Genomic DNA, 20,805 nt, shown 5'->3' with positions numbered 1-20,805 from the left:
TAAGCAGCTGAGGCTGTCCACAAACAGTGATCCTCCAGTCTCAGCCTGCCAAATGCTGGGATTACAAGCGTGCACCACCACACCCGGCTTCCTTGTAGGACTAAAGGACAGGGTGCCTTTTTCAGGCTGATGGGAGGATCTGTGATATGTCTTTTCTTCCCACTCTTCCTGCTAATGTCTGACATCTTTTATCCCTACTTTAGGGCAAGCCATATGTCTTTGACCGTGTATTCCCCCCAAACACGACTCAGGAGCAAGTCTACCATGCATGTGCCATGCAAATTGTCAAAGGTAAGGAATATTTTTAGAATGCATTCCCTCAAGCCTCCGGTTCCCCGTCTCACTTAGCTCCAGCAGTACTCTCTCTCCATCATCTATTCCAGATGTCCTTGCGGGCTACAATGGCACCATTTTTGCTTATGGACAGACATCCTCAGGGAAAACGCATACCATGGAGGTGAGGTTTCAGACTGTGGGGTGATGAACAGGGAAGATCTAGGAATTACAGGTTGCCGGGTGCGGAGGCAGATGGGTACAGAGGATGAACTGAGTGGCCATATTATAAGGGAGATGAATGGAATCCCTTTAGCCTGCTAGAGTTTGCCTCCTTCCCACAACGTCAGTGGCCTTCTTTTGTCTGGACAAAATAGCAGTGATGAAAGTCCAAAGGGCTGCTCAGTTATGTCCTCCCCCTAAAAGGTGGTCATGGTGGTGACCATCTCCTAACCAAGGATGCTTTTCCTATCTTCTCTTATCTTTGAGTTCCCTCCTATACCTCTGAGTTGTCTTGTTCTTCTTGCGCCTCAGCCTAATGCTAGATGCCCTCACTCCACAGGGAAAGCTGCATGACCCCCAGCTGATGGGAATCATTCCTCGAATTGCCCGAGACATCTTCAACCACATCTACTCCATGGATGAGAACCTTGAGTTCCACATCAAGGTGATTAGGACATGGTAGCTGGGCATCCTTAGAAGGGGACTGGGCTAGGAAGGTCTAGCTGCTGAAGACCCTGTACTCCCCAACTTTACCCCCACTCTGGCTACTCACTTCTCCTCCACCAAGATGTTCTCTTCTTCTTCTTCCTCCCCACTAGTACCTTTTGAGCAGGCCACATTAGCTTGGGAAACCCCCCCCGCCCCCATTAGATTTAAGATGTACCATGTCTCACTTCATATTCCTTTTTCCCTAACCAGGTTTCTTATTTTGAGATTTACCTGGACAAAATCCGTGACCTTCTGGATGGTGAGTGCTCAGGCTCAGGGGGTCAAGGGTGCGTGAGGAGTGCCAGCAAAGAAAGACCACCTTGCTCTAGGGACTAGGTACTGTTTGGCCCATGAGATACAAACCTTTACCCTGAGTCCTTTGGCTCCGCTGACCAAGAATTTCCAAAAATTGAGAGTCAGAAGTTGAGTGTAGAGGCCCAGGTCTACACATACATAGCCCAAGAGGAGCTGGAGCCTTGCTACTGGAGCCCAGAGGAGGAGGAGGAGGAACCGAGCCTTCCTCCTTTTAGCACATAGAAGAAACCATCATCCCAGCAGACCGAAGGGTGTGGGGCGTTGGGGAGTGGAAGCTCTGGCCTTGCTCACCCTGCTCTGTCTTGATTCAGTGACCAAGACAAACCTTTCTGTGCATGAGGACAAGAACCGAGTGCCATTCGTCAAGGTGAGAGTGGGGTGGACACCTGTGTGGGGCCAGGGTATTGAGAATGGGGGTGGGTAGGAAGGGTCTGTGATCCAGAAGTTGTGGGGGTGAGATATGCCAAGGGGCCCACGAGAGTATGGAGACTTAGAAAAGATACTGTCTTAGCTGGGCGTGGTGGTGCTCACCTGCAATTCCAGTACTTGGGAGGCTGAGGCAGGAGGATCACAGGTTCGCAGCCAGTCTCAGCAACTTAGTGAGGCCCTCTATAATTTAGTGAGACCCTATTTCAAAATAAAAGAATAAAATAAGCTGGGCATGGTGGTGCACGCTTGTAATCCCTGCGCTTGGGAGGTGGAGACAGGAGGATCATGCAGGTTCAAAGCCAGCCTTGCTGGCTTAAGAGGCCCTGTTTCCAAATAAAAATATAAAATAGGTCGCCGGGTGTGGTGGCGCACGCTTGTAATCCCCACGCTTGGGAGGCGGAGACAGGAGGATCGCGCAGGTTCGAAGCCAGCCGCGCAAGCTGGCTTAGGAGACCCTGTTTCCAAATAAAAATGTAAAAATAGGTCTGGGAGTGTAGCCTGGAGGTAGAAGGGTTTCCAGGAACCCCAGTCCAAAAAAAAAAAGCATAAAATAGGACTGGAGGTGTAGCTCAGAGGTAGAATGTCCCTGGGTTCCAACCCCAATAAGCCCCACCCCCCAAAAAAAGGAAAGAAAGATACTGTCTTGAAAGGTCACTTGGGAGCCGAGCATGGTGGCATATGCTTATAATCCCAGCATTTGGGAGGCTGAGACAAGAGGACTGCGGTTTGCAGACAGCCACAGCTACTTAGTGAGGCCCTTTGCAAATCAGTGAGACCCTGTTTCAAAATAAAGAATAAAAATAGGGCTGAGGGTATAGCTCAGAGGTAGAATGCCCCCGGGTTCCATTCCAGTGCCACCAAAAATAAAAAGGTCACTTGGGCAGTATGTAGGCAGTTTAACGTGCAGAGCAAAGTTCATGGGTCACTGTCCTTTGCCCCCTGCAGGGTTGTACCGAACGCTTTGTGTCCAGTCCGGAGGAGATTTTGGATGTGATTGACGAGGGGAAATCCAATCGCCACGTGGCTGTCACCAGTAAGTAGAGATATGCGGAGTTCTTGAGTCTGGGGTCTGCCTCTCTTCTGTGTCCCTGGGGGTAAGTGAGCAATGGGGGCACTGTCCTCCAGAGGAGGGGCTCCTGCCTGGGAGCTGGGATGGCGGGCTGGTGCTCACAGGCCCCTTTCTCTTGCTGTTGGCGGGAGCAGTGGCCAGTGGAAGCCGGGCTGAGCTGCGGGCCCCTGGTCCTGTCTCCCGCCTCTGTAGACATGAATGAACACAGCTCTCGAAGCCACAGCATCTTCCTCATCAACATCAAGCAGGAGAACATGGAGACTGAGCAGAAGCTCAGCGGGAAGCTGTATCTTGTGGACCTGGCAGGGAGTGAGAAGGTGGGGTGCTGTGGGACAGGGCGGGCTGCTGAGTAGAGAAGGAAGCCTGGAGGGTGGTCGCCTTTTTTTTTTGTGGTTCTGGAAATGGAACCCAGAGGTATTCTACCTCGAAGCTACACCCCCAGCCTTATTATTTATTTATTTATTTATTTATTTATTTATTTATTGTGGTACTAGGATTGAACTCAGAGGGATTCTACCTGTGTGTGTGTGTGTGTGTGTGTGTGTGTGTGTGTGGGTGGTACTGGGGTTGGAATCCAGGGTTTTTCTACGTCCAGGCTATACCCCCAGCCCTATTTTTTTTTTATATAATTTATTTGGAAACAGGGTCTCACCTAAGTTGCTGAGAGCCTCACTAAGTAGCTGAGGCTGGCTTCGAACCTGTGATCCTCCTGTCTCAGTCTCTCAAGTGCTAGGATTACAAGCATGTGCCACCACACCCAGCTGTCTTTATATTTTTTGAAATAGGCTCTCACTGAGTTGCAAGGAGACTCACTAAGTAGCTGAGGCTGTCCGTGAACCACGATCCTCTGGTTTCCACCTCCCAAATGCTGGGATTACAAACGTGCACCACCACGCCCAGCCCAGCATTTTACCTTTGAGCTACACTTCCAGCTCAGCTTTATTTCTTATTTGGAAACAAGATCTCGCTAGGTTGATGATAATCTCACTACTTGCTGAGACTGTCCTCAAACCTGTGATCCTGTCTCAATCTCCCAAGTACTGGGATTACAGGCTTGTGCCACCATGCCCGGCAGGTTGCCTTTTTTTATAACTGAAAAAAACTTTAAAATTTAGATATAACTTACATACTGGAAAACTCACCATTTTAAAGTGTGCAATTTAGTGGGTTTGGTATGTTTGCAAGGTTGTTGAAACCGTTACCACTATCTAATTCCAGAACATTTTCATCACCTGTGAATAGTCATTTCCCATTCTCCCCTTCACCCATCCCCTGGCAACCACTCATCTACTCTCTGTCTCTATGCATTTGCCTGTCCTGAACATTTCATATAAATGGAATTATATAATACGGGGGTTGTGGTGGCCGTAGGCAAGAGAGTTTAGGGGAGTGGAGGAAGGGCCTTCCCCAATCCTGGCTAAGCACCTCTTACTTTGTTCTCACCCCCATTTTCTTCCCTTTTGTTTGTCTGTCTCCCCCGCTCCCCACCAAGTGGAAAAGAGGTGGTGACAACCTTTGCAGATGCTCATGACACACATGTCCCATAATACCCTGACAGGTCAGCAAGACTGGAGCAGAGGGAGCCGTGCTGGATGAGGCAAAGAATATCAACAAGTCACTGTCTGCCCTGGGGAATGTGATCTCTGCACTGGCTGAGGGCACTGTAAGTGTTTCCTCATCCCATCACCCCTCAAACCTCACCCTGTCTCCATACCTTCTCCTGATGCCCCTCTAATCACGCCCCGACTCATGGGTTGCTCCATCCTCAGTCAGCATCACTACCCTCCCTTCCTTCCTTCCTTCCTTCCTTCCTTCCTTCCTTCCTTCCTTCCTTCTTTCCTCCCTCCCTCCCTCACTCCCTCCCTCCCTCCCTCTCCTTCCCTCCCTCCCTTCTTCCTTCCTTCCTTCCTTCCTTTCTTCTTTCCTTCCTTCCTTCCTTCCTTCTTTTGGTGGTGCTAGGGATTGAACCCAGGGGCATTCTACCTCTGAGCTACATTCCCTACTATATTTTATTTTGTGTGTGTGTGGGGGGGGTACTGGGAATAGAATCCAGAGGCCTTCTACCTCTGAGCTATACCTTTTTTTTTTTTTTTTTTTTTTTTTTTTGGTGGTACTGGGGTTCCTGGAAACCCTTCTACCTCCGGGCTAGACTTCCAGACCTATTTTATAATTTTATTTGGAAATGGTCTCTTAAAGCCAGCGAGGCTGGCTTCAAACCTGTGTGATCCCCCTGTCTCCGCCTCCCAAGCACGGGGATTACAAGCGTGTGCCACCACGCCCAGCTTGGGCTATACTTTTAGCCCTATTTTATTTACTATTTGTAAACAGGGTCTTGTTAAGTTGATGTGAACCTCACTGAGTTGCTGAGACTGGCTTTGAATCGCCAATCCTCTTGTGTCAGGCTTCCAAGTACTGGGATACAGGCATGCACCACCATGCCTGGCTACTTTCCTTTCTAATTTCCTTTTTAATTTATCTTTCTAATTTTTTTTGTGTGTGTGGTACTGGGGTTCCTGGAAGCCCTTCTACCTCCAGGCTACACTCCCAGACCTTTTTTTTTAAATATTTGTTTTTATTTGGAAACAGGATCTCCTAGGCCAGCAAGGTTGGCTTCAGACCTGCGCGATCCTCCTGTCTCCGCCTCCCAAGCATGGGATTACAAGTGTGCGCCACCACGCCCGGCTCTATCTTTCTAATTTGTGGTCTCTCTCCTCTCCTAGAAAAGCTATGTTCCATATCGGGACAGCAAAATGACACGGATTCTCCAGGACTCTCTGGGAGGGAACTGCCGGACGACAATGTTCATTTGCTGCTCGCCGTCCAGTTACAATGATGCAGAGACCAAGTCCACCCTGATGTTTGGACAGCGGTCAGTGGCAGTCCCCGGGGCTCCCCTGGTGCCCAGGTCCCGGCTTAGTCCCCGCAGCTCTCCCCTGCAGGGTCACCCAGCCCAACCAGGTCTCATCCCTTAGTTCCTCTCCTCTTCCCCCAGGGCAAAGACCATTAAGAACACTGCCTCAGTGAATCTGGAGTTGACTGCCGAGCAGTGGAAGAAGAAATATGAGAAGGAGAAGGAGAAGACCAAGGCCCAGAAAGAGACCATTGCAAAGCTGGAGGCCGAGCTGAGCCGGTGGCGCAATGGTTAGAGGGGAGCTTGTGTGGGTGAGGGGTGGTGGAGGATGGAGCCACAAGGATAGCCCTGTCTGGCTGTGTTTGAGGCCAGGCCAGTCTTCAGAAAGGAGGGCTGTGTTTCTGGAGGAATGCAGTGGAGCCACTGTGAGGGAGGGAGGGGGTGACCATCCCCTGCAGCCCCTAAAAAGTGGTTGGTCCACTTGGAAGAGAGACCGGGGGCCTGGAGTTGCTGGCATTGAGATGTGAGGTGCTATTCCCTCCTTCCTCTCTTTCTGCCCTCTGCTAGGAGAGAATGTGCCTGAGACAGAGCGTCTGGCTGGGGGGGATGCAGCCCTGGGCGCTGAGCTCTGCGAGGAGACCCCTGTGAATGACAACTCATCTATTGTGGTACGCATTGCACCCGAAGAACGGCAGAAGTACGAGGAGGAGATCCGCCGCCTCTACAAGCAGCTCGATGACAAGGTGAGGGCAGCCAGCTGGGCATGTGGGATGAGAGGTGAGGGAGTTAAGAAATTAGCTTGTAGAGCCGGGCATGATGGCGCACGCTTGTAATCCCAGCATTTGGGAGGCCAAGTTTAGGAACAGGAGGATCTGGGGTTTGCAGCCAGCCTCAGCTATTTAGTGAGGCTCTTTGCAACTCAGTGAGACTCTGTTTCCAAATAAAGAATTAAAATATAGGGCTGGGGCTGTTGCTCACAGGTAGAATGCCCCTGGGTTCCATCCCTAGTACCGTCAAAAAATAAAGAAAAGAAAAAGAAAAAAGGAAATGAGCTTGTAACTGGGCATGGTGGCACACGCTTGTCATCCCGTAATCCCAGTGCTTGGGAGGCTGAGACAGGAGGATCGGAGGTTCATGTCCAGCCTCAGCTACTTAGTGAGGCCCTCTGCAACTTTGTGAGACCTTGTTTCAAAACAACAAAAAAAAGGGGGCTGGGGGGTGTAGCATGGAGATAGAGACTGCAAAAAAAAAGAGCTGAGTGTGAAGCTCAGAGTTAGTATGCCCTGTGGTTCAATCTGCAGTACTCCCCCACACACACACCAAAAAAAAAAAAAAAGAAAAAAAAAAGAAAAATATTCTGGAGTTGGGGAAAGAAGCTAAGGAAAAGAAAAGACCTCTTTTGTCAGGCTTGGTGGCGCATGCTTGTAATCCCAGTACTTGGGAGGCTGAGACAGGCGGATTGCAGGTTCATGGCCAATTTACTAAGACTGTTTCATAATAAAGAATAAAAAAATAGGGCTGGGGGTGTAGCTCGGAGGTAGAATGCCCCTGGGTTCAATCCTCAGTACTGGGGGGAACAAAGAAAGAAAGAAAGAATGAATGAATGAATGAATGAATGAATGAATGAAAAGATCTCTTTTTAGAACATGAGCCTTCTAACTCAAAGCCTAAACTGGCTAGAATTTTATGGGGATCTCGCTTTCCCCCACAAATCCCAGAACTCCATACTGGAAGGAGCAGCTTTCTTACTGTCTCCGCCTTGCCTTCAACAGGATGACGAGATCAACCAGCAGAGCCAACTCATTGAGAAGCTCAAGCAGCAAATGCTGGACCAGGAGGAGGTAATGGGCGGGGCCAGACGCCAGAGAAAAGAGATTTGTGTTCATCCCTGTGAGGCATAAAAAGGCCTCTTTAAGCCAGGCCGTGGTGGCGCACGCTTGTAATCCCCGCGCTTGGGAGGCAGAGACAGGAGGATCATGCAGGTTCAAAGCCAGCCGTGCGCACTGGCTTAGAAGACCCTGTTTCTAAATAAAAATATAAAATAGGTCTGGGAGTGTGCCTGGAGGTAGAAGGGCTTCCAGGAACCCTAGTACCACCAAAAAAAAAAAAAAAAAAAAAAAAGCCTCTTTAAAACCAGAGGGAGGGGCTGGGCGTGGTGGCGCACATTTGTAATCCCTGTGCTTGGGAGGCTGAGACAGGAGGATTGCACAGGTTCGAAGCCAGCCTCAGCTACTTAGTGAGGCTCTCAGCAATGTAGTGAGACTCTGTTTCCAAATAAAATATAAAATGGGTCTGGGAGTATAGCCCGGAGGTAGAAAGCCTCTGGGTTCCACCCTGAGTACCAAAAAATAAAATAAAATAATAAATAAATAAATAAAACCAGAGGGAGACAGACCGGGCATGGTGGCACACGCTTGTAATCCCCGCACTTGGGAGGTGGAGACAGGAGAATCGCACTGGTTTGAAGCCAGCCGTGCTGGTTTGAAGCTAGCTGGACTGGCTTAAGAGACCCTGTTTCCAAAAAAATATATAAAATAGGTCTGGGAGTGTAGCCCAGAGGTAGAAGGATTTCCAGGAACCCCAGTACCACATAAAAAAATAAAAAAACAGAGGGAGCCGGGCGTGGTGGCGCACGCTTGTAATCCCCGCACTTGGGAGGTGGAGACAAGAGGATGGTGCAGGTTCGAAGCCAGCCTTATTGGCTTAAGAGACCCTGTTTCCAAATAAAAATATAAAATAGGTCTGGGAGTGTAGCCCGGAGAGGCTTCCAGGAACCCCAGTACCACTAAAAAATAAAAATAAACAAATAAATAAATAAATAAACCCAGGATGTGGTAGTGCAAGCCTGAAATCCCAGTAGTTTGGAGGCTACCAGGAAGGTTACAGGCTGGAGACCGGGGATCCAGACCTTCAGTGACTTAACGAGACTCAGCAACCTAGGGATGTTTCAAAACAAAAAAACTAAAAAGGCGTGAGAGTAGAGCTCAGAGATAGAATACCCCTGGGTTCAATCCTCAGACACACACACACACACACACACACACACACACACACACACACATCCCAGATGGAAAGAGTTGGGGCTGTAGCTCAGTGGTAGAGCAGTTGCCTAGTGTGCAGGAGCCCTGGCTTTAATTCCTAGCACTACCAAAATCAATAAGTCAGATGTTAGAAGGGGCATTCTGGTTGGGAATAGTCACCCCAGTTATGGCAGTCTGAGAACTTCATTGGGGTCTTCTTGAAGCATGGGTGTTAGAGCCAGGTGCTGCCTCAGTTTCCCAACTTCTATGAAGCCCAAAGCTCACTTCCTCTTGGCCCTAGCGATGGGTGGGGGGCTCAGCAGCTCCAGACCCAGAGGCACACAAGTGACCACAGACTGCAGCCTTCTCACGTGCCCTCCATCCTTTGAAGCTGCTGGTGTCCACTCGAGGAGACAACGAGAAGGTCCAGCGGGAGCTGAGCCACCTGCAGTCGGAGAACGACGCTGCGAAGGAGGAGGTGAAGGAAGTGCTGCAGGCGCTGGAGGAGCTGGCCGTGAACTACGACCAGAAGTCCCAGGAGGTGGAGGAAAAGAGCCAGCAGAACCAGCTTCTGGTGGATGAGCTGTCCCAGAAGGTGGTGAGTGGCCCACAGGTGGCGCAAGGGCTCCCTGACCCGGCGCCCCCTCCGTGTCCGGCGACCTCGCTTCCCTGGGGCTGTCTGTGTTTGCACCTCTGCACTGCTGCTCAGTGTGTGGTGAAAATGTCCCTCACGCCGCCACTGCCCCGCGCCTCCTGACCCTTCTCTTTTCTAGATGCTATGGCGTCCTCTCCATAGCAGCCCCAGGGCCATGCATGGCGTGAGAGGCCTCTGCCTGGGCTGGGAGGGCGCAGGAGGACGGTGATGGGAATGACCTGAGGGGTTGTCCCCAGGCCACCATGCTGTCCCTGGAGTCTGAGTTGCAGCGGCTCCAGGAGGTCAGTGGACACCAGAGGAAGCGAATTGCCGAGGTGCTGAACGGGTTGATGAAGGACCTGAGTGAGTTCAGTGTCATCGTGGGCAACGGAGAGATTAAACTGGTGAGTGAGTTGGAGGGCAGCAGGCTTGCTCAGGTCCTTCTTGTTCTGGGCACTGGTGGGAGAGGGAAGGTGGAACAATCCAGACCCTTGGGATACTGAGAGAGAAAGGTGGGCCACAGAGCCTGCCAACGGGCCTTCAGCCCGACTCTGGAAGACAAGTAGAGACTTGCAGAGCTCAGACGAGAAGCAGTGGAGCTCAGTGGCAGAGGATGTGCCCAGCATGTACAAGGCCCTGGCTTCAGTCTCTAGTACTGGAAATAAGACAAGCAAAGAGATGTGTCTGTAGCAGGATGTAGAGGTGGGGTGCAGGGTTAGGAATGACCTGTGCAACCTGAGCAATGCGAATGACTGAACTGGGTGATCAAGCATATCAGTTTGTCTACAGAAGAAAACCAAGCCAGGCATGGTGGTGAGTTCCGCTGGTCCCAGCCATTTGGGAGGCTGTGACAAGAGGATTGTTTGAACCTAGGAGTTTGATACTAGCCTGGGGAGGGAGGAAAGAAGAAAGAAAGAAAGGAAGAAAGAAAGAAAGAAAGAAAGAAAGAAAGAAAGAAAGAAAGAAAGATGCTTTTCAAGGTGGAGGAGAACTCAGAAACCTGTTCCAGCCAGGCGTGGTGCTGTGATACCAGTACTTGGGAGGCTGAGACAGGAGGATTGCAGGTTCAAGATCAGCCTCAGCAACTTATGTAGAATTACCGAAACTTAGCAAGACTCTGCTTCAAAATAAAAAATAAAATAGAGTTGGGGGTGTAGCTGGAAGGTAGAATGCCCCTGGGTTCAATCCTTAGTACCACAAAAATAAATAAGTCAAAGAAAGACCTGTCCCACTCGACTCCCTGTGCACGTGGGCATCTGCAGAAGGTGGAAGGGAGCGGGTAAAGACTTCTCTGCTGCAGGGAAGCATCTCTTCCTCCTCTGCCCACCCTCAGCCGGTGGAGATCAGCGGGGCCATCGAGGAGGAGTTCACTGTGGCCAGACTCTACATCAGCAAAATTAAATCGGAGGTGAAGTCGGTGGTCAAGCGGTGCCGGCAGCTGGAGAACCTCCAGGTGGAATGTCATCGCAAGATGGAAGTGACCGGGCGGGAGCTCTCATCCTGCCAGCTCCTCATCTCCCAGGTGAGTGCCCGCGGTGAGAGCCTTTGGGTGCCATGGGAGGAAGAGGGCTACTCCGTGATTACGGGTATAGCTCCTAACACTCACCTCTCTGGCAGCATCCTAGGGTTAATGGAAGTCAAGGATAGAAGAGCTGGGTGGCAAGGGGAGGACCCAGGCTAAAGAAGTAAAGAGACTCAGGGTACTGCACTCTGAGCTGAGGGTCTAAAGGGAGCGTCTCCATAGGAAGGGCCCTGGCCCTGCGTCCTCATGGAAGATGCAGCAGGAGGGGAGGGCTTGGGAAGAGAGCGGGAGCCTCTGGAGGACTGCTCTGCCTCGGGTGGGGCGCTCGCCTCCATTTGTTTACCTTTTCTTGCCAACCTTCCTCCGCCAGCATGAGGCCAAGATCCGCTCGCTCACGGAGTACATGCAGACTGTGGAGCTGAAGAAGCGGCACCTGGAAGAGTCCTACGACTCCCTGAGCGATGAGTTGGCCAAGCTCCAGGCACAGGGTGAGGCCTTCTTAGACCTCTGTCCCAGCCATCCTGGAGCCTGAGATCCCAAGGAGGGTGGGAAGGGAAAGTCACAAACATCAGAAGAAACCCCTTCGACAGCCTCTCACTAGAGCATCAGCCTGCGTCCTAGGTGCCAACTCCTATGCTACACGGCTTTTGCATGTAGCTCATTTCACATGAACCAAAAGTCCTCCCTTGTTTTCTGTCCCTGCTACATCAAATTGGACTATCCTAACCCAGAAGGACATCACCGAGGACCCATCCCCTGGCCTGCCTGGAGCTCTGGTCACAGCGTGAAGTTTTTTCTGAAGGACGGGGTTTGATGTAAGCTGTCTTCCCCTCTCTCCCTTAGAAACTGTGCATGAGGTGGCCCTGAAGGACAAGGAGCCCGACACGCAGGATGCAGATGAAGTGAAGGCGAGTGGGGGAGTGTGGGGCGGCTGGGCTCGGTGGGGTGAAGACACCGGAGCTCATGTCTGGAGTCCGGCTCTGAGCTTGGGGTGGGCTGTTTGCAGAAGGCCCTGGAGCTGCAGATGGAGAGTCACCGAGAAGCCCATCACCGGCAGCTGGCTCGGCTCCGGGATGAGATCAATGAGAAGCAGAAGACCATCGATGAGCTCAGAGAGTAAGGGTCCCTGGGGTGGCTCCCGTCTCCATCAGACCCTCTTTTTCTTTTTCTTTTTTTGGTGGTACTGGGGGTGGAACCCAGAGGCTTTCTACCTCCAGGCTATACTCCCAGACCTATTTTATTTATTTTTGTGTGTGTGTGGTTCTGGGATTCCTGGAAGCCCTTCTAACTTAGGGCTACACTCCCAGACCTATTTTTATATTATTTTTTATTTGGAAACAGGGTCTCTTATGCCAGAGTGGCTGGCTTCGAACCTGCTCGATCCTCCTGTCTCCGCCTCCCAAGCGCGGGGATTACAAGCGTGCGCCACCACGCCCGGCTCCCAGACCTATTTTATACTTTATTTGGAAACAGGGTCTCACTAAGTTGCTGAGAGCCTAAGTAGCGAGGCTGGCTTCGAACCTGTGTGATCCTCCTGTCTCAGCCTCCCAAGCGCGGGGATTACAAGCGTGCACCACCATGCCCAGCATCCCATCAGACCCTCTAACCTGGCTCTGCCCTCTCAGACCATCCTTCTGGATCTGGTTCTTTAACTTCCATGTGTTGTTTCTCTGAGGATGACATAACTTTGTAGCTCAGCTTTAGGAGATACAAGGTTTAAGGAAGAGCCTCTATCATTGATACTTTGATGATTGGAGAGGCAGGGCTCCTTACTGTCATGGGTATAGTGCCCTGTGTCTGTCCTCCATATCTGAAGGAAGAGGCATCAGTTCTAACTGGGCTCACTTATGCAAGAAGAAGGCAAACGCTTGAGGGCCGGTCTTCCCTTCCTGCCCACTAACATCTCTCTTTCTTTCCAATGCCTCTGACCTCTGTAGCCTGAATCAGAAGCTCCAGTTAGAGCTGGAAAAACTTCAGGCTGACTATGAGAAGCTGAAGAACGAAGAACATGAGAAGAGTGCCAAGCTTCAGGAGCTGACGTGAGTGAGGGATTTCCCGGCAGGCCTGACGGGCTCAGAACTTCCATGCAGACACGCATGCGGAGGAAGGACACCACGTAGCTGTGATGCAGTGAAACAATGGGTGGGAAAGGCTTAGAAAAGGGAGACCATTGGAAATGACCACTGCTAGCCGGGCGTGGTGGCGCACGCTTGTCATCTCAGCATTCGGGAGGCTGACACTGGAGGATCGCGGTTCGCGGACAGCCTCAGCTACTTAGTGAGGCCCTTTGTAACTCAGTGAGACCCTGTTTCAAAATAAAGAATAAAAAATAGGGCAGGGGGTGTAGCTCAGAGGTCGAATGCCCCTGGGTTTCATCCCCAGACCTGCAAAAAGAAAAAAAAAAAAAAAAAAAAGAAAAGAAATGACCACTGCTGAGTATTAGCTGACATGGATTTTTAAAAGAGGCTTGTGATATTTTGTTAAATGTGAAAAGTAAGCCCGGCTGTGTGTGGTGGCGCACGCTTGTAATCCCCACGCTTGGGAGGCGGAGACAGGAGGATCCCACAGGTTTGAAGCTATCCACGCTGGCTTAAGAGACCCTGTTTCAAAATATAAAATAGGTCTGGGAGTGTAGCCAGGAGGTAGAAGGGCTTCCAGGAACCCCAGTACCACCAAAAAAAAAAAAAAAAAGTAAGCCCGGCATAGTGGCACACACTTGTCATCCCAGCATTTGGGAGGCTGAGACAGGAGGATTGCAGTTCACGGACAGCCTCAGCTACTTAGTGAGGCCCTCTGTAACTCAGTGAGACCCTGTTTCAAAATTAAGAATAACAAATAGGGATGGGGGTGTCGCTCAGAGGTAGAATGCTACTTACTGGGTTCCATCCCTAGTACCGCAGGGGGGAAAAATGTGCAAAGCAGGTAACAAAGCAGCATGAAGCCGGGTGTCGTGGCACACACCTGTAATATCAGTACTTGGGAGGCCGAGACAGGAGAATCACAGGGTCAAGGCAATTTAGCAAGGCCCTCAGCACCTTAGTGAGACCTTACTTCAAAATAAAGAGTAAAATAGGGCGAGAGGTACCTCAGAGGTAGAACACCCCTGGGTTTAATCCCCAGTCTTACCATAAAAACCCAAAACCCCCAGCATGAATGGTCTAATTTCATAGAATTTTGTGTGTAGATATATATGCACGGAAAAAATAGTCTGCAAAGATGGACATCAGGTGGTTCAATCTATAAGTAGTAGAATCATGGGCTTTCTTTTCTTTTCTTTTCTCTTCTTTTCTTTTTTGCAGTACTGGGGATTGAACCCAGGGTCATTCTACTTCCAAGCTACACTCCCAGCACTATTATTTGCTTATTTATTTATTTATTTATTTATTTATTTATTTATTTATTTATTTATGATACTGGGGATTGAATCCAGGGACATTCTACCACTGAGATACATCCCCAGCCCCATTTTTTTTTTTTATTCTTTATTTTGAAACAGGGTCTCACTAAGTTGCAGGGGGCCTGGCTTGCTAAGTAGCTGAGGCTGGCCATAAACCAGCGATCTTCCTGTCTCAGCCTCCCAAGTAATGGGATGACAAGTGTGCACCACCGTGCCCGGCTTATTTTTAATTTTGAAACAGGGGCTCACTAAGTTGTGCAGGGCCTCATTAAGCAGCTGAGGCTGGCTTTGAACCTATGATGCTCCTGTCTCAGCCTCCTGAGTACTGAGATTACAAGTGTGTGCCACCATGCCCGGCTTATCCTTCCTTCTCTCTCGCTCCAGATTTCTGTACGAGCGACATGAGCAGTCCAAGCAGGACCTCAAGGGCCTGGAGGAGACCGTTGTGAGTGGTTTTCTTCTGTGCCAAGTTAACAGAATGGGGGAGGGTGATGAACCCTGATTTCTTCCTAATCCCATTCCTCCTGTTCTTTTGTAATTAGTCTATGGCATAATCAGGGCATATCTTTTCCTAAAAATAAAGTAGACTGAAGATTCCAGTGTTTTGGGAGGGAGAAGGTGACTTGGTATATCCCCAAATTTTCATTATTCTTTCCAGGCCCGGGAACTCCAGACCCTCCACAACCTTCGCAAGCTGTTCGTTCAAGACGTCACGACTCGAGTCAAGAAAGTGAGTGCCACCCTCCAGGTCTCAGCAGCCATGTTCTCCCTCCTCAGGGCTCTGCAGCCATGCTGCCCCCTCAAGGGCTGGCTTGGCCTGGTCTGGGTGGGGCCTGTTTGGCATCTAGACAGTCACATCTTTCCATCTCTAATCAGAGTGCAGAAATGGAGCCCGAGGACAGTGGGGGGATTCACTCCCAAAAACAGAAGATTTCCTTTCTTGAGAACAACCTGGAACAGCTTACAAAGGTTCACAAACAGGTAAGAGCCTAGGGGAAGGGTGAAGAGAACTCTTGGGGCCAGGTCCCTTTCCAAAGACACAAATCTTTGGAAGCCCCTTGGATTCAAGAAAATCTACTTCTGTATTTTCCCTATTTGTCTACTAATCCCTTCTTTCTATCATATTTGGTCCTAGTTCTACCTTGTTCTTTGTTCTTTACCTGCTTTTCCTTCTTAATGGTTTGACCTACCTTGCTTGAAACAGCATTCTCCAGGTCTACCTTGGAGGGAGAGATTGTGAGGATGGAGGCTGCAGAGGCTCAGAATACCAGAAGGGGAGGGGTATAGCTCTCGGTGGTAGAGTGCAAAACAAACAAATAAAAGGGATACCAGTATGTCAGGCTTTAGCAGAGATGGAAGATAGGAGGGAAAGAAAAGCAAGGGCATTGGGCTTTCTCTCTGGAGCAGGCCTATGGGACATTAGATGATGTCCTTGAGATGGCCCGGCCAGCCCCTGGTGAGAGCCAGTCAGAGCGCTTCCCGTACATGAAGGCGCTGCCTCTGTCCCCAGGTGGATGGCTGGGTGTCAGAGGTATGGGCTGGGGAGGTGGAAGGGCCCTCCAGAGGAGTCAGGACAGGAGATGTTTGGCGTGTGCACAGCAAGGGCACCCACGTTAGTGCCAAAGAGCTGAGCCTTCAGATGGGCTCCACAGTCTGTTGAGGGATTTTTAAAAATTGATTTATAGCCGGGTGTGGTGGCACACACTTGTAATCCCCGCGCTTGGGAGGCTGAGACAGGAAGATCGCACAGGTTCTAAGCCAGCCTCAGTAGCTTAGTGAGGCTCTCGGCAACTTAGTGAGACCCTGTTTCCAAATAAAGTATAAAATAGGTCTGAGAGTATAGCCCGGAGGTAGAAAGCCCCTGGGTTACACCTCCAGTACCACCAAAAAAAAATTTTTTTTTGATTCATAAATGAAACCCAACCCTGTGGCTGTCCTGTGGCTCAGTGATAGAAGTGCTTGCCAGAATGCGGGAGGCCCTGGGTCTGATCTTTAGCACAGGAAAAAAGAAGAATGAAAAAAACTCAACCTAGGCTTCATTTTTTCTTCTCAAGTCTACCTTAAAATTCCAGGTAAACTAATATTCTTTTTTTTTTTTTGGTGGTACTGGGGATGGAACCCAGGGGGATTCTACCTCCGAGCTACACCCCCAGCCCTATTTTTTATTCTTTATTCTGAAATAGGGTCTCACTGAGTTGCAAAGGGCCTCACTAAGTAGCTAGGCTGTCCGCGAACCCTGAACCTGGATCCTCCTGTCTCAGCCTCCCAAATGCTGCGATTACAAGCGTGCGCCACTGCGCCCGGCCCCAGCCTAATATTTTAACTAGCCTAGAACTTCACCTTTTTTTCCTCCTAAATACTCAGTACATTTTTTTTTAACCGTACTGGGGATTGAACTAGGGGCAATCTACCTCTGGGCTACACTCCCAACCCTTTTCTCTCTCTCTCTCTCTCTCTCTCTCTCTCTCTCTCTCTCTCTCTCTTTCTTCCTTACTTACTAATTTTTGTGGTACTGAGAATTAAACTCAGGGGTATTCTACCTCTGAGCTATACTATCAGCCCTTTTTAATTTATTTATTTATTTTGTGTGGTACTGGGGGTGGAACCCAGGGGCTTTTCTACCTCTGGGCTTTACTCCCAAACCTATTTTATACTTTATTTGGAAACAGGGTCTCACTAAGTTGCTGAGAGCCTCACTAATTTGCTAAGGTTGGCTTTGAACCTGTGCGATCCTCCTGTCTCAGCCTCCCAAGTACCTGGGATTACAGGTGCATGCTACCACGCCAGGCTTTATTTTTTATTTTGAAACAGGGTCTCACTTAAATTGCTGAGGGCCTAAATTGCTGAAGCTGGCTGTGATCCTGCGATCCTCCTGTCTAAGCCTCCCAAGCATTGGGACTATAGGTGTAGACCACTACTGCCTGGCTTCCTTACCTTATTATAAAATAGTGTAACAACATCACAGAAAAGGTGAAAGATAGCTAGATAGCTAGGAAACATTTATAACCAGTTCTGCCATTCTACTTTTATTCCCATAGGTTCACTTTACCTCTCTGCCCAACTGCATATTATTTTTATTTTTAATTTTTAAATTGTTTTTGCAGGTCTGGAGATGGGACCCAGGGGCATTCGACCTCCAAGCTATACCCCCTTCCCTATTTTTTATTCTTTATTTTGAAACAGGGTCTCATTAAGTTGCAGAGGTTCTCACTAAGTAGTTGAGGCTGTCTGCAAACCATGATCCTCCAATCTCAGCCTCCCAAATGCTGGGATTACAGCCACCACGCCTGGCTCAGTCCAATTGCATATTAAATAATTAAAAAAAAGACTAACTAAAGGCCAGGCGTGGTGATGCACGTTTGTAATCCCCACGCTTGGGAGGCGGAGACAAGAGGATCGCACAGGTTCGAAGCCAGCCTCCCTGGCTTGAGACCCTGTTTCCAAATAAAAAATATAAATAGGTCTGGGAGTATAGCCCGGAGGTTAGAGAGTTTCCAGGAACCCCAGGACCACACACACAACACACACAAAAAAAACCAAAAACCAAACCAAAAAACCCCCAAAACCTAACTAAAGACAGTTTTCTTTACACTCATTGAATACTCTCTCTTCTTCTCTAAGTCCCAAAGACCAAAAACTGCTTCCCCAAAGGATAAATAGAGGACTTACCACTGTGTCCTACCTCAGCAGGCATAAGAATTGGAAGAAAAAGAAAAGGAGAGAGATATAAAAACTCCCCAGTTAACAGAATCATTTTTTCCCCTCTGAACCCAGAGCATTCTACCTTTGCGCTATACCCCCAGCCCTTTTTATATGAAATAAGGTTTTGCTACATTGCTGAGGACCTCACTATATTGCTGAAGCTGGTCTCAAATCTGTGATCTTCCTGTCTCAGACTCTCAAGTACTGGGATTACAGGCGTGCGCTACTGCTCCCAGCTTCCAGTTAACAGAATCTTAATGGCCGGGGCTACAGCAGTGTTACTAATGAAACTATTGTCACAACAAAATATTGATTATAACCCATAAATTGTCCAAATTAAAGCTGCATGAAGGTTCTAGCTCTGCCCCTGTGCCCCCAGTGTGCCCTCCTATGCCATCTTGCCTGATACCTTGCAGGGCCTGCTCCATTTACAGTTTGTAGGGCCCCCAGTCATGGTGTGTGTCGAAGGATCAGGGAGTCTTCTCTGGCTGTAAGGTGGTTGCTACCACACTCAATAAAATAATTTAAAAGGGAGAGGGAAGCCAGGTGTGGTGGTGCATGCCTGAAATCCTAGTACTTGGAAGGCTGAGACAAGAGGATTGCAGGTTTGATGCCAGCCTCAGCAACTTAGCAAGACCCTGTTTCAAAGTAAAAGATAGAACAGGCTGGGGATATATTTCAGAGGCAGCAGGCTCCTGGGTTCAATCCCCACCATGAACAGAGGGGTGGAGGGGTGGCCCAGGAAGTCTCTGAAGGTGAAGGCAGTGAGCATAAATGCTTGTGAGACCGCAAACACTTTCCTTCCTATGGGGCACCGTGTGGATGTGGACGGATGTGGGCTCCTGAACTATAGTTTCTCCCCTGGCTCTGCCTCGCCCCGACCTGTTGTCAGTACTGCACCCACTCTCTGGCTGCTGCCACACTTGCCCTGCCCGCCCTTGGCCTGCCACACAGCCCCTCATCCCACGGGGGTCCTGAAGCTGTTGGTCTGGCACAAACTGTGAGATCTGGTGGAGAGGAGCGTCCGGGCTGAGAATGGACCAGGGCACTCTCACAAGAGCTCTGGGCTACAGTCGAGATGCAGGTTTTGCTGCCTAGAAAATGATGTAGGAAGGAGCGAAGACCTCCTTACACAGAACACCACATTACATAAAGGAAGGGGGCCTTTGAGAACACAGTGTGGTTTCCATCTCCTCTGACTCATGATTTTTTATTCTCTCCCCCCCCACCCCACCGGGTGGCTCTGTCTTGGGTCTCTGGCCTCTCTTTCGGCCTCCCCGCTCTGGCTCACCCCCGCAGCTGGTACGTGACAATGCAGATCTGCGTTGTGAGCTTCCTAAATTGGAAAAACGACTTAGGGCTACGGCTGAGAGAGTTAAGGCCCTGGAGGGTGCACTGAAGGAGGCCAAGGAGGGCGCCATGAAGGACAAGCGCCGGTACCAGCAGGAGGTGGACCGCATCAAGGAGGCCGTGCGCTACAAGAGCTCGGGCAAGCGGGGCCATTCTGCCCAGATTGGTGAGTGGACGTCAGCAGGCAGCGTGGGATGGCCACCTGGAACAAATGCAGTAAATTCTGAGTGCCAGGCAACTGGACGATTGCTTCAACCCCTAGCTCCTCCCCACCAAAAACAAACAAACAAACAAAAAAACAAGTGATGAATTATTGTACAAGCAACTCAGTTCGGCCTCAGCAGGATGACCTCAGGCTGACAAACAGCCTCCTCATGGTCATTTTCTCTTTTCCACAGCCAAACCCGTGCGGCCCGGCCACTACCCAGCATCCTCGCCCACCAACCCCTATGGCAGCCGGAGCCCTGAGTGCATCAGTTACACCAACAGCCTCTTCCAGAACTACCAGAATTTGTACCTGCAGGCCACACCTAGCTCCACCTCTGATGTGTAGTGAGTGACCGTGGGCATGGGCTGGTGTCCCAACCCTAGGCTCTCTGGACCCTAGAAGGCAGAGGGTTGGGTCAGTCATTGGTTGAGAATTATTTTCCCAAGTAGCTATGTTTTCTCTTTTGACACAATCATAAGTACTAGAAGGTGGGTATCTACCCTCCCTTTCTCACTATGTTTGTTATCTTCTGTCAGGGAGGGGTGTATGGCTCTATGGCTAAGGGTGAACGTGGTTGGTGGTCCTTAGAGTAGATGTCAGCGGCAGCATCTCTTTCCTCTGCTCCATCCAGCTTTGCTAACTCCTGTACCAGCAGTGGAGCCACGTCTTCTGGCGGCCCCTTGGCGTCCTACCAGAAGGCCAACATGGACAACGGTGAGTGACAGGGTTGGGTGAGCCAGCCATCAGGTTCCCCAGGGCGAGTTGAGAGGTATAGGAAAAGTAAGTGGCCCTAGTCTAAAATGAACACTAGCCAGGCGTGGTGGCACGCGCTTGTAATCCCGGTACCTGGGAGGTGGAGACAAGAGGATCACAGGTTTGCGGCCAGCCTCACTCACTAAGTTGAGGCTTTCTCCAACTTAGTGAGACCCTGTTTCAAAAATTAAAAATAAAGAGGTAGAACGAGCCTGGGTTCAATCTCCAGTACCGAAATAAATAAACAAACAAACAAACAAATAACACTAGCTGGACATGTGTCAGGGATTTAAATAAAAATATCCATGGAGAGCTGGGCATGGTGGCACACGCTTGTAATCCCAGTATTTGGGAGGCTGAGACAGGAGGATCCGGGTCCGCAGCTACTTAGTGAGGTCCTCTGCAACTCAGTGAGACCCTGTTTCAAAATAAAGACTAAAAAATAGGGCTAGGTGTAGCACGGAGGTAGAATGCCCCTGGGTTCCATCCCCAGTACTGAAAAAAAAAAAAATGCACAGAGCTGGGCATAGTGGCACACACTTTGTAATCCCAGTATTTGGGAGGCTGAGAT

At 49.9% G+C, this 20,805-nt stretch overlaps 1 protein-coding gene across 2 annotated transcripts in view; it reads left to right on the top strand.

Moving 5' to 3' along the window:
- The window catches only part of KIF5A (kinesin family member 5A), a gene marked incomplete at both ends in the record, with an annotated part of 32,888 nt that overhangs the window by 10,976 nt on the left and 1,107 nt on the right, over positions 1–20,805 (top strand). The window contains 25 exons of one of the 2 annotated variants that reach the window (XM_080706171.1): positions 204–291; positions 384–457; positions 836–940; positions 1,195–1,243; positions 1,611–1,666; positions 2,674–2,761; positions 2,990–3,114; positions 4,356–4,460; positions 5,518–5,666; positions 5,790–5,938; positions 6,216–6,391; positions 7,421–7,489; positions 9,060–9,266; positions 9,560–9,706; positions 10,636–10,824; positions 11,195–11,312; positions 11,668–11,732; positions 11,831–11,940; positions 12,762–12,863; positions 14,606–14,666; positions 14,880–14,951; positions 15,098–15,202; positions 19,223–19,439; positions 19,672–19,825; positions 20,113–20,195. In XM_080706171.1, coding sequence (XP_080562297.1) covers positions 204–291; positions 384–457; positions 836–940; positions 1,195–1,243; positions 1,611–1,666; positions 2,674–2,761; positions 2,990–3,114; positions 4,356–4,460; positions 5,518–5,666; positions 5,790–5,938; positions 6,216–6,391; positions 7,421–7,489; positions 9,060–9,266; positions 9,560–9,706; positions 10,636–10,824; positions 11,195–11,312; positions 11,668–11,732; positions 11,831–11,940; positions 12,762–12,863; positions 14,606–14,666; positions 14,880–14,951; positions 15,098–15,202; positions 19,223–19,439; positions 19,672–19,825; positions 20,113–20,195 — 2,863 coding nt within the window. The remainder of the gene's footprint in view (positions 1–203; positions 292–383; positions 458–835; positions 941–1,194; positions 1,244–1,610; positions 1,667–2,673; positions 2,762–2,989; positions 3,115–4,355; positions 4,461–5,517; positions 5,667–5,789; positions 5,939–6,215; positions 6,392–7,420; positions 7,490–9,059; positions 9,267–9,559; positions 9,707–10,635; positions 10,825–11,194; positions 11,313–11,667; positions 11,733–11,830; positions 11,941–12,761; positions 12,864–14,605; positions 14,667–14,879; positions 14,952–15,097; positions 15,203–19,222; positions 19,440–19,671; positions 19,826–20,112; positions 20,196–20,805) is intronic. The other variant, XM_080706172.1, reaches the window with a different exon arrangement.

The sequence above is a fragment of the Muscardinus avellanarius genome (genome assembly GCF_963383645.1).
Source record: "Muscardinus avellanarius genome assembly, chromosome: 11".
Lineage (NCBI taxonomy): Eukaryota > Metazoa > Chordata > Mammalia > Rodentia > Gliridae > Muscardinus > Muscardinus avellanarius.
The sequence above is the reverse complement of the archived record's forward strand: the minus strand, read 5'-3'. Positions and strand labels throughout refer to the sequence as shown.